General features: G+C 43.7%; 2 protein-coding genes across 2 annotated transcripts; one reads left to right on the forward strand and one right to left on the reverse strand.

The window, feature by feature from the left end:
* Positions 1-190: 190 nt before the first annotated feature.
* IKBKB (inhibitor of kappa light polypeptide gene enhancer in B-cells, kinase beta) lies at positions 191-9603 on the forward strand (the record flags this gene model as incomplete). Its single annotated transcript, XM_009070790.1, has 19 exons — positions 191-308; positions 1362-1431; positions 1831-1919; positions 2362-2451; positions 2779-2903; positions 3406-3513; positions 3814-3943; positions 4187-4381; positions 4629-4743; positions 5101-5224; positions 5473-5624; positions 5737-5798; positions 6564-6673; positions 6926-6975; positions 7461-7560; positions 7746-7893; positions 8096-8223; positions 8903-8993; positions 9295-9603. Coding segments are annotated over 19 exons (2074 nt in total), but the record flags the coding sequence as incomplete, so codon positions are not given.
* Positions 9604-10114: 511 nt separating this feature from the next.
* On the reverse strand, positions 10115-11908 carry VDAC3 (voltage-dependent anion channel 3; the record flags this gene model as incomplete). Its single annotated transcript, XM_009070791.1, has 3 exons — positions 10115-10606; positions 10855-10912; positions 11758-11908. Coding segments are annotated over 3 exons (301 nt in total), but the record flags the coding sequence as incomplete, so codon positions are not given.
* Positions 11909-12482: the final 574 nt, after the last annotated feature.

Below are 12482 nucleotides of genomic sequence, written 5' to 3' on the forward strand. Positions count from 1 at the left end.
AGAGGCCGTTGGCCGCTGTGCGCCGCTCCCGGCAGGGCCAGACCTCCCCGGGGCAGACTGTGAGAATCCACGAGGTCGGTTTCTGAAAGGGTTAGTGACCGTGTCGGACTTGGAACAATGACCGCGAGCATGCGAAACTGTCTAGCAGTTGCAGAACATCGTGTGTAGTCGGCCAGTTTTCATTTCTCAGGCTGAACCATCCCAATGTGGTTGCTGCCCGTGACGTCCCTGAAGGGATGCAGAAGCTTGCACCAAATGACTTACCGTTGCTGGCCATGGAGTACTGCCAAGGCGGAGACCTCCGCAAGGTGAGGTCCCTGGGATGGTGACTCAATGCTCATCTTATTATAAAGTCATAGAATATAAAGAGGTTGGAATGGAAGATCATCTAGTCTCAACCCCCTGCCCTGGGCAGGGACACCTCTCACCAGACCAGGTTGCTGAAGGCTTCGTTCAACCTGGCTTTGAACACTGCCAGGGTTGAGGCAGCCACAGCCTCCCTGGGCAACCTGTGCCAGTGTCTCACCACCCTCATAGTAAAAAAAGGCTTCCTAATATTTGATCTAAATTTCCCCTCTTTTAATTTATCCCCATGACACCTTGTCCTGTCATGATAGTTCCTAACAAACAGTCCCACTCAGGCTTCCCAGTAGGTTCCCTTATCCTGGGTTTTCTATTGAAGTTTTCCCATGAAACCTTGGTTTTCTTATCCTGATGCTTCCTAATTCTAGTCATGGCATCAACAGATGTTGGTGGGTTGGTCCTTGACACTATGATCAGCTTTTGAAGACTTCAGTGCTTTGTAAAACTTTCTGTATTTGGCTGCAAGTGACGATGTGAGGAGTTAGCACATAAAGGATGAGGGCATGTGTGAGGGATGTGCAACAGGGTGTGAGTATGGCCAAGACCATCATTGGATAGGGTACAACTGTAGGCTGTACCCTTCCTGGAAGCAATTAATTCCTGTCTGTCATAGAAAAAAAATTAACACACGATAATTCTAATCCTAAGGTTTTTCTAACTTTTGCTATAATCCGCTCATAAATAAAACCCAGAGCTTAGACCAGAGGTTTGAGCTGACACTGCCAGGCATAGGGGAAATGGCTAAGAAGGGTGGAGCAAGTAGAAAGATGAGAGTGGGATGACATGGGCTTCTTTCACCTGCTCTTTTATCTTCCCATTGATTAGGCCAAGGCCTGAAGCTGTAGTTGCTGCTACCAGAGGTCACAATCTGTAGTTTTGTGCCTCTAGAGAATTTAATTGCTGTTAGTGAAACTTCTTACATCCCTGAGTTTGTGTAACTTTGAGCCTCACTTAGGATGGTGGAGGGAAAAACTACATTCTGTGTTGTTCATGTGCAGTACCTGAATCAGCTGGAGAATTGCTGTGGCTTGCGGGAAGAAGCTATTCTCATCTTGTTATCAGATATTGGTAAGTGGTGGCAGTACCTTCAGTTGCCTGACCTATGGAAGCTCCTTTTAGTGCTGAATCTGCTCTACAGTGCAGCAGTGACCTTAATGATTTCAGCTGACCTTTTATGATCTTGATCATCTATCAGAGGGCTGGGGAGGTCCCTGCTGACTGGATACCAGATAGTGTTGCTACAATTTACATGAAGGATGTGAGGGAAGACCCGGAGAGAAGATTCAGTTGGTGTCTATAGATGTTTGATGCTGACTTTACCTCTTACACTTGGTGTTCCATTGGATGTTTGATTGTACAGGATTTGACCCAAAAGCCATCTTTATACTGGGTAGAACTGAATCCTTCCTGAGCTTATGCTAGTTACTGTTAGTTATGCTCTTACAAGTCGCTTTTTCTATGTCTCAGCTTCTGCTCTCAGGTACCTTCATGAGAACAGGATTATCCACAGGGACTTGAAACCAGAGAACATTGTGCTGCAGCAAGGAGAGCAAAGGGTAAGCAGGAACCGGGTGTCTTTACTTGCACAGCAATTAAGTGTAAGAGGAACATGCATGTGCTTCATGCAGTTACGTGGTTGCTCTGCAAGAGCACTCAACCCAGGATAACAGTTGTCTCAAGTCACTGTGTCAGATGAAGTATTCTGTGTGCAGCTGAGAGATTGTATTAGACATCTGTTAACACGTGACGTTTTGACTTTGAACTATTAAGGAAAGAACCAGACTGTGCTGATTGATCAAAGATGCGAAAGCGCTCGGAGACTTTACTGCTAAGTGTGTGTCAAACCTGTGACAACTATACATATGTTGCATTTTTAGGAATCTGCAGTAGCCTCCCATTTCTGCTTCCACCTCTTCATTGTCACCTTTCCTGCAGACCTTTGAAGAACTGAACCATTTCTGCTGTATGATGTGCTTTATTCTCTGTTGTGTGTTTCAGTTAATACACAAAATCATTGACCTTGGCTATGCTAAGGAGCTGGATCAGGGTAGCCTATGCACATCTTTTGTTGGGACTCTGCAGTACTTGGTAAGGAAGGAATTCAGCTAGAAGAGCAGCTACTGCTTTGTAGTGGGATAGACTTAGCTGTTATCAAGCTTTGGGCTGGAATGAAGTATTTCTGCTAGTATGGGGTGTGTTTGGGGTGCCATAGCTAGCAAAGGTGACGTTTTTTGCTGTCACTGGCTTTTCACAGTATCTGCTAGCTATGTCTACTATAAATAAGAAGCAGGAGTGCTTGTAACTGAGAGGCAGTGTTCAGTACCATCTTTAATCTTTTGTACAAATGTTAATGAGCTGTTAAGAGCCAGAGCTAAGAGGTGGGTGGCTGCATCTCATGTGTGTAAACTGCCTCAGGCTCCAGAGCTGCTGGAACAGCAGAAGTACACGGTGACGGTGGATTACTGGAGCTTTGGCACACTGGCCTTTGAGTGCATCACAGGCTTCCGACCATTTCTACCCAACTGGCAGCCAGTGCAGTGGTGAGTGAGCTGGAGGCAGGTGACAACAGTGTATGCAATGCAACTGTCCTGTTTACAGGAGGTAGAAGTGTGGTCCCGTGATTCTTAGGATGATACCCCTATGTTCCTTGCCCATATGGAGACAGTCCATTTACAGGAGTTTGACCTATCTAAGCAAGTTCAGCATTCCTGATACTTGTTCTGTGGGATAAGGACTGACTCCTGCAGGACAGGAAACAGAAACTAAAGTGGCATCTGTCAAGAATAGCTTTAAGATCCTACTAAAGAGATGAGTGGCTTTGTCTCATATATGTAAACTGTAGCACAGGTTGCCCACAGAGGGCACTCTAGCAGTGTTCAAAGCCAGGTTGAATAAAGCCTTGGGCAGCCTGGTTTGGTGGGAGGTGTTGAGGGTGGATGATCCTTACGGTCCATTCCAACTCTTTAACTAACATACTATGAAACTAACATGCAGGCTGGGAAAGGCAGGTGATTATTTCACCATTGTACTTGCTTGAATTAGGCATACAAAAGTGCGTCAGAAGAGTGAGCTGGATATTGTTGTTTCAGAAGACTTATCTGGAGAAGTCAAATTTTCTAGCAGTTTGCCCTGCCCAAACAACTTAAACAGGTGAGGACTAGAAATTGCTGTGTTGGGATAAACTGATTCTTCTGCAAAAGGACCAGGTTTATATTATATGCCTTACTATGTTTATTTGTGAATAAATTGAGCACATGACACAGACAGTACTTGTGTCGCTTGTCAGACCTGTGCAGTGGTGAGTCTTGGTTTCTGCCTTCTAAACACTGCATCTGTGATGGGGAGGGGTGGAATGTTATGGGGAGACGGGGGAAGTTGTTTGTCCTTCTGCAGAGACCAGGCCAATGCACTCTTGCTTCTTCTGATCCCCTTCTGGTTTTGATCATTCAGTGTTTTGTCTGGGAGGCTGGAGAAGTGGCTGCAGCTCATGTTAATGTGGCACCCACGTCAGAGAGGTACAGATCCTACATATGGACCCAATGGGTGTTTCAAAGCTTTGGATGACATTTTGAACTTGAAGGTGAGCAATGGGTCTGTATTACCCTGAAAAGTTTTCCAGAGAGCAGTTGCCTGTAGCCCATGAGAGAGAGGGTGGAGTCATAGGCCTAGGAAGAGGAGGAGTGGCACAGAATCTCATAGAGTCTTGAGCCCCCCAAGTGATTTGAATAGTTTGTTGGTGGCCAGCATCTCAGTCCTGGCACCTGTGCTCAAACATGACCAATGTCTCTTCAGCCTTTCTCATGCTATGCTACTCTTCTTGTAGTTGCTTCATGTTTTGAACATGGTTACGGGAACTGTGCATACCTACCCTGTGACAGAGGAGGAGACTCTGCAGAGTGTGAAGGCCAGGATCCAGTCAGATACGGGAATCCCAGAACAGGACCAGGAGCTACTACAGGAAGCTGGACTCGCCTTGTTTTCTCAGAAGTTGGCCACTAAACATATAGCTGACAGCAAGGTAAGTCTGGGTACTCCCTTTGTTGCTGTTGAGTGAATCCGCAGGCTCTCACCTCAGGATCACAGCACTCCCTGCTGTTGTGGCAGGCTTTTGTCGTAGTAACCACACAGACCTAACAGCCCTTGCAACATAGGCGCCCTATTGCCTTTAGTGTTCCATGTTTGGCTGAGGAGGAACATTCTGTTGATGGTGTTACTGAGACTTGCTTTTTCTCAGAGAACCTAGTTAGGTCTTTTGTCTTCTGCAGGTGAATGATACTGCAGCTGCAGACACAGGCCTCCTCTTCCTCTTCAATAACAAGAAAGTTTCCTATGAGGCTCAGGTGGCTTTGCGTCCTCATCCAGAAAGTGTTGACTGCATCCGTAAGGACTTTTCTCTAGCGTGAATGTGAGACGTGGTCTGTGTTGAGGGGGCTGCCTGTGTTCTGTATCATGTACAAAGAGTAGAGAGAGCTTTTGCAGTTTGGGACTGAAGAAGCAGTAAAATGGACTGGCATAGCATTCATTCAGTTTACCAAAAGAAGTGAAGAAAGGCAGTATTTGATTTTGATACACTGGGGGAATTGCATAGGGGTTAGCCAACTCTAGGCTTTGCAGGAGGTAACATGCCCCTCAAAGAAGTAATGCTTTGGTGTGTTTTGTCATGTGTAAACACTACCTTTAGGCTTCATGTTGATGTGTATGTTTCCCTTCCTCCTCTTCCCCCTCCTCTGTTTCCAGTTCAGGATCCAAAGAAGAATCTCCACTTTTTCCAGCTGCGTAAAGTGTGGGGTCAGATCTGGCACACGATCCGGATGCTGAAAGAGGACTGTAACCGGCTCCAGCAGGGGCAGCGAGCAGCCATGTACGGCAGCAGATTCTCTAGAATATTTAGCTCTGTGCTCTGGTGAAAGGGAAGGACAGAAATGGGACCCTGTTGGAATGGGGAAGACCATGAGTGGAGCTGTAAACGATTAATGAAAAGCTGAGAGTTAGTCATCTGGCACAACTGTGTTTGTACTCACTGCTGCACTCTGAAGTATCTACTCTGGGTGTAAGTAGAAGTCCGCGTTTTTAGTTTGGGAGGCTAATAGGACCTTCTTGTCCATGCAGGATGAATCTCTTGCGATACAATAGCACCCTCTCAAAGATGAAGAATTCTATGGCCTCCCTTTCTCAGCAGCTGAAAGCAAAACTGGATTTCTTTAAGACAAGCATCCAGATTGATCTGGAAAAGTATAAAGAGCAGATTGAATTTGGAATTAGTGAGTATAGCATCTGGCAAACAGGTCCTTTTATGCCTCTTATCCCCACAAAATATCTACCTCTTCCTCTAGGAACCTGAGAAAAGCACTCTCTTTTGTTTCATTCCAATAGCTTCTGAGAAGCTGCTGTTTGCCTGGAAAGAGATGGAACAAGCTGTGGAGCTCTGTGGGCGGGTATGTTCCTAAATCTAACTGCTTATCCTAAGGACAAAGATGCTTGGTTTTAGTATCTTTTTTTTCCCCCACCCTTTTTTCCTTCGTTGTACCTCCTTGTGTCTGGACTGATTGCAGATTTCATGTTGCCTTACTTTGGGTAGTACCATTCTTGTTCATTACTAGTACTTTATGAAGCTCATTCTGTGTGTAAGGCTTAGGACAAAAAGGGAGAATGCAAGAGGAGATTTTTGTAGTGGTTGCACTCAAGTGTCCTGCTAACCCAATCCTGGGTAGGTGAAAAGAGAATGTGGATCATAGGTTAAACTGAATGGGATATTAGATCATTGAACACAAAAATTTTAAGTCTTGAGTTTTGAAAAGGCAAGAGCTTCCCATTCTTGATGCATGTTCTGTGTGAATTTGGGGTGCCAAGAGTGGATGTGGTTGGTTGTTGAGGGAAAAGTGGAAAAGCAGTGATAGCTTGGGTAAGAGGCCTGGAATAGCCAAGGAAAAGGAAGAATGATGGCCTGGGAACTAGCAGTACATTTACTACAGTCTTACCCTTCAATAGCTCTTTGTCACAGGTCAGAGTTTTTACCAAAAAATTCTTGAAGTTGTCATCGCAGAGCACCAAGCTAAATTCTTTGAACTGCTATTACTCATTCTCATTTGTCTTTGGCCACGGCTGCTGTTTATATCCTACTGATGGGTTTGGAAATGTGGGTGAGGAATGTGTAGTGACTCTCAGACTGTCCTTTTGCTTACATTCTGTCCTGCTTTTAGGAGGATGATGTAGATGAGCTAGTGAAGAGGATGATGGCCCTGCAGACAGATATTGTGGACCTGCAGAGAAGCCCCTTAGGGCGTAAACAAGGAGGAACACTGGAGGATTTGTGAGTTGAACTACCTTGGACTTCAAATGCAGGAGTATGTCTAGCTAAGCTTACTCAGTACAGGACAATGAAAGGGTTAATTCTTCAGCCCAAATTATGGGGAACTGGGACGATTTTAATACTAAAGACAGTGTTTGACTCATCTGTCTTCAGGCTGAAATGGCAGACTGGGACAAAAAAGATTTGAAATTCTCAAACTATTTGTTCTTAATTTTAGTTCTTGAGAAGTCCTTTGTTTTCTCTGTCTTCTAGAGAAGAACAAGCCAGAGAGCTGTACCGGAGACTGAGAGAGAAGCCAAGAGGTAAAAGGCATTTTAGCTCACAGTCCCCTTGCTTTGTGTGGATAGTAACTTTGGAGATGTGGTAGTGAGCACTGAGAACTTTCTCTGCATTCTAGGCCTGCTCATACACTAGCCGCACATGGTCTCTACTGGACATGCCATTTTTGGGAGTAGGGAGTCAGTTTTAAACTAGGCCAGCCTTGGTTTCTTGGTACTTTCTGAGGTCTTGGAGCTCTTCTCAGAGCAGGCTGCTGCTTCAGTGTAGGAAGAATGAAAGACATGGCTGCTCCTCTGAGCAGCTATACAATCCCAGCTCTGCTTTCCCGTTCTCAAAATGCTGAAAAAGGTGGCTAAAATCTGTCGCACTTTATCCCACTCAAACTTGCATGCCCTGAACCTGGGATGTTTCACGATTTGAAGCAGCAGTGGAAACAAGCCACTAAGAGTCTTCTTACTCTGTCCTACAAGCCTTACCTTTGTGTGTAATACTCTGACTGTCATTCCAGATCAGAGAACAAGTGGTGACAGCCAGGAAATAGTGCGACTGCTCCTGCAGGCAATCCAGACCTTTGAAAAAAAAGTTCGAGTGATTTATGCTCAGCTCAGGTGAGCTTTGTAGATTTTGTTGAGGGTTCAGAGAAAGCATTTTCTCTTTCAGCAAGAGAAGGTTTGAAACCCAATGCATACAGCTAATATGATCTTGCAGTGTTACAGGCAATGAGGAACTTCAGAAGTGTTCCTCTACTGCAGTGACCTGTGTGTGATCTTACTACTTTGTACTTCTTTAATAGTAAAACTGTAGTTTGCAAGCAGAAGGCATTGGAATTGTTCCCCAGAGTGGAGAAGGTGATGAATCTGATGAGTGAAGATGAGGAAACAGTTGTTAGGCTTCAGGAGAAGCGACAGAAAGAACTGTGGAATTTGCTGAAAATTGCTTGTGTAAGTAAAGCTCCACTTTAACCTGAAAATACTGTTTGTAGCACAGCCTGCTGAAATAACATCAAGTTAAGTATGCTCTGTGGTTCTTAGCTTTGCTATTTTGAATTAGCATTAAAGACAAGTTTCAGGTTGTCTCATTCTCCTGGTTGCTTGAAAATGAATGGCAATAATAGCAATCTGAATATTCTGTGTTTTCTTCAAGAGTAAAGTCCGTGGTCCTGTTACTGGCAGTCCAGAGAGCATGAATGCATCACGGCTTGGTAGCCCTGGTCAGCTGCTGCTGCAGGTCCCTTCTGGAACCTACAATTTGTCAGAATCTGTAAGAAAAAGGTAGGGTGCAAGTCTGGAGCTCTGTAGCTGCTACTGCCAGCACTGCCAGCTCTGTAGAATAACGGCACACAGGCTTTCTCCTGTCCTGCCACTTTGTGTTCAGCTTGCATTGTCAGCAATCTTTACGCAGTAGTTGGACTTCCTGGGGCTTGCAAATCTTCCTTATGGAAAACAGGGGTATGTGTATCTATCTTCACTTCCCCCTGCCTCAATGATGAAATGTGTTTATCTGGAGTGGTTGGGCTCACCTGCAGTACACTGCCAGCAGGAACTCCTGAAGCACTATCATGTAGGGTGATGGTAGCTGAGATGTAGCACATTAAGGGAAGACTTGTAACCAAGTCTGTGGAGTTCTGGCTTGCTTACATTAACTGGGTCACCACTTGGAATGACAGGCCTTGATTTGTTTATTTGCATGTTGCTCAATCCTATTTCACATCTTTTCCTCTATTAACAGTAACAAGAACCCAACTCTTAACTTGGATCACATTTCTTTTCCCCTGTCCCAGTAAATCTGGGACTGGCACCAACTTTCCCAGTTGCACTATGAATCACAAGCTAATGACCTGACTGATTTCAGTGCTCTGCAGCATACCTGCCAGAAATAGTTCTTAAAGGTGGAGGCACTATCTCCTTAAACTGGCATAGAAAATAATGGTGCAATAATTGTCCCTTTCAGTGAGGACTTACTGCTGGAAACACAGAAACTTTGTAGCCAGCTAGAAAACGTGATGCATGACACAATGAAGGATCAGGAACAGAGCTTCATGGTAATATATTCATTCTGCTGTAAATGGACTGGGGAAGCTCATGGCTTCAAAACTGCACTCTTAAATGTGAGATGGTCTGGTGGCACTTATAGGGGTGGGCAGAGATGCTTATTTAATGAATATTACAAAGTGCAAAATATTAGAGAATGTAAGTAACTTAAGGGTTTCCTTTACAGCAGTCAGATGGTTCATCATGAAATTATATTGACCAGCTTGTTCATGGAAAGTTTTTTAGGTCTGTTCTGGAGAAAGCTCAGCTGTAAGCTGGTCTTGAACTCTGTAAGTTCTGTTTATTCTTTAGGCTCTAGACTGGAGCTGGCTGCAACTTCAGGTAGAAGAAGCAAACAGTCCAGAACAAACCCAGATGTAAAATCAGTTTGGTCACCTCTGAAGACATGCTACTTTGGGAAGCCAGCTGTGAAAAGCTGCTGCCCCCAAGGAGGGAAGATCAACTGCCTCTTCCTACCGTCGCCTACTGCTTGTGTGATACACGTGGCGTAGCTTTTCAGTATCCACCTCTCAGACACATTTTTCAGAGATACAGTAGGAAATGCCTGTTCTAACTGCTTGGAAAACATTCTTAATTGTGCCTTAAGACAGCAGATACTCTTCATCTCTGTCCTGATATAGCTTCCCTTAAGGCCTCACCTGTGGATGTTTTGCTGCCTTTTAGGCTTTTTCTGGTGAACAATGGCAACATGTGCCCAGTCACTGGTAGATGTCACCTTCCTAATATACTTGAACTGTGAACTTACTTTCTTAACTTCACTGATTTGCACATTTTTTTCTTTAAAGGTAATGGCTGTACTTACCTAATACTTGTTTCCTATACAGGAATGAAATTATCTAAAACATGTGTAGCCTTTTGGTTTGTTCTTTTTGATACCCTCTAACATTTGAATGAAAAAGCTGCTTTCACTGTGTCTAAAACACAAGAGGTGTAAGGATTTTATCCTAGAAACTACAGAGCAGGAAAGCTTTAGTGTACAGGTACAGCTTAACAAAGCATTTGCAGATTATGTATGAACCATGCTTAAAGTGGCACCAAAAGGAAAAAAGAACAGCTAGCTGGAACATGTCTCTCAATAAGGTTCAGAAAAGCTAAGACACACCAACCTTAGGTTCTAACCGTGGCCAATTTATTTCATTCTGATGTAAACCCAAATTTTCCACTACAGGACAGACGACCTTTTTTAAAAGGCTGTGACATGTAGGACATGCAAAACGCAGTACAATAACCGGGAGAAGCTGGATTTTCTTCTGGTTTTTTTAGGAACAGATTTAAAATACAGGAAACTGAAGTGAAATGTGGCACAAACATCGTAACTTCCATGCATACCTTCAGCTGTCTCCCTCTGATGTGCTGGCACTCTCTGGACTTCAGCATTGGATTAAAATCATTCTTTGGAAGAGTAGAAAGTTCACACTTCTTCAAATTTCAGAGTAAAATTAAGGCCAAAACACACTGGGTACAGTTTTCCTTCATCTTCCAGAGCATCACCAGTTTTCTTTTAAGCTGAGTTAAGCTTCCAGCTCAAATCCCAGCCCAATTTTGTGACCTCCAGCACTGAAATTCTTGCCATCAATCAAGCCTGAGAGGGTCAGCTTTATACCTAGAAAATCAAGTCATGAAACCCATCATTCACTGGGATCCCTGGTACATTGCCCTCCCTCATGTACTTCACCTCACTAATGTGTCTTAGTTGCTGTAGAAACTTCTGTATATATGCATCCTTTACTTCTCTAAGCCTGTGTAAGACTTCTAGCTAATTGTTCATCTGTTCTGTTCAAAGGACGACTGTAAAGTAATCCAGAGGGTAGTACTTAATGCTACTTGCTGCAACCAGCGAGGCTTACGTACCGGGTCGGAGGGCGTGAGTGTAACCAACTCCAATGAGGCTGGCATTGTTCACTTTAGCCTACAGAAAAAAAGAAACCACAGTATTTATACACTGTGTATAAATATTCAGACAGAATTGTCCCAGTGCCCTGAGAACGTGGCTTATGCATTAACTCTCCTCAGCTAGTTGCAGCCTAACCTCAAACATGCTCCAGTCTTTTCTCCTCAATTTCCAGCTTAAGCAATCTTCCCCCCCCCCATGGTGACGCTTATGCCCACACAAAGTGCCACCCTGTTCTTCACTGTCCCCAGCATTGTCTTTGTATCCCTTAAAGAGCTACTTAGTACAGTCCCTCAGAGCCAACAAATGTTTTGTTCACATCACTCAGGAGTGATTTTTTTATTTTTCTTCTAATGAGCAATAAATACATGAATATGCAAACCCCTTTTTGCATGACAAGAATGTTTCTCATCTTTAATTTTGGCTGAATTGTCCTGGAACTAATTTTTGTTTTGAAACACAGCAAATGCTTGCTACTTCAGCTCTTAGGGTTTGAACATACACATACATCAGCTGACTTTCAAGGGTTAACTGATTGTTAGACTGCTCTAAGCTCAGCTGAACCTCCACTGTTGTAACTGTAATATAGGTTTACATTATGGGATTAGAGAATTAAAAGGACACTGCATCATTTCATTGCCTTTTGAAACACATTTTGCAGGGCTAGTTCACAAAATTATGCTTTAGGCTGATTTTTTTCATCATTTCCTAAGTGTGACCTGTGAGGTCCCGACTGAAATCTGAACCACGGTTTGCCACCTAACGTATTTTCTCAGTAACTAATTAAAGCAACTACTTAGTAACATCAGTTTTCAGTATTTAAAGGAACTTGAAATTACTAATTTCTCTAACAAAATTCTTACCACAACAGAAGTCTTCTCATCCAGTTGGTACTTTGCAGCAATACCGAAACGTGTGTTGTTACTGCCAGCAGTCCATGCAAGATTGACTGATGTCTCAGTCTTATCATTAACCTTCTGATAAATAGACCCACCAAACTCGGTGCCATCATTCCTGTTCGTAAGAGATTCAAGTGTTGTCAAGCCTTGCCTTCTTTAGTCACTTTAGATTAATTAACCCTTTTCCACAATCATTTGATCAGTATCTCCTAAATGAACCAAACAATCCAATACTTCTCTGAACACATGCTCACTGCTTCCCAGTTGAAGCTGGCAGACTCCTGCTCATGTTCTTTTACACAAAACTAGATGTTCCAGCAGCTAAGATCTATGATTTGATGTTCTGACAAAAAAAATAAACCCAGATAACCTGGTTGCTTGCATTAAGACAGTAACCCTGTGGGAAACACATAAAGGGACAAATCCAGGAGAGTTCAGTCACTTATAGGAACGATGAGACTGAAAACAATGTTACTGCATTGCAGATGTTCAAATACACCATCCTCAAAGGCTCTCAGAGCATCTAAAATGCCAAGACTAGAGCTACACTGTGGTGACAGCTGGCAACGTTCATGCACAGTGCAGTATGTCCCTCTCCTTCACCTTGGGCATTTCTGAGGCAGAAACTTAACTGTCCAGTGTGTGTGGTGGGGGAAGGTACAGTATCATAGAATCACAGAATTTTAGGG

Source organism: Acanthisitta chloris, unplaced genomic scaffold (assembly GCF_000695815.1).
Source record: "Acanthisitta chloris isolate BGI_N310 unplaced genomic scaffold, ASM69581v1 Scaffold44302, whole genome shotgun sequence".
Classification (NCBI taxonomy): Eukaryota; Metazoa; Chordata; class Aves; order Passeriformes; family Acanthisittidae; genus Acanthisitta; species Acanthisitta chloris.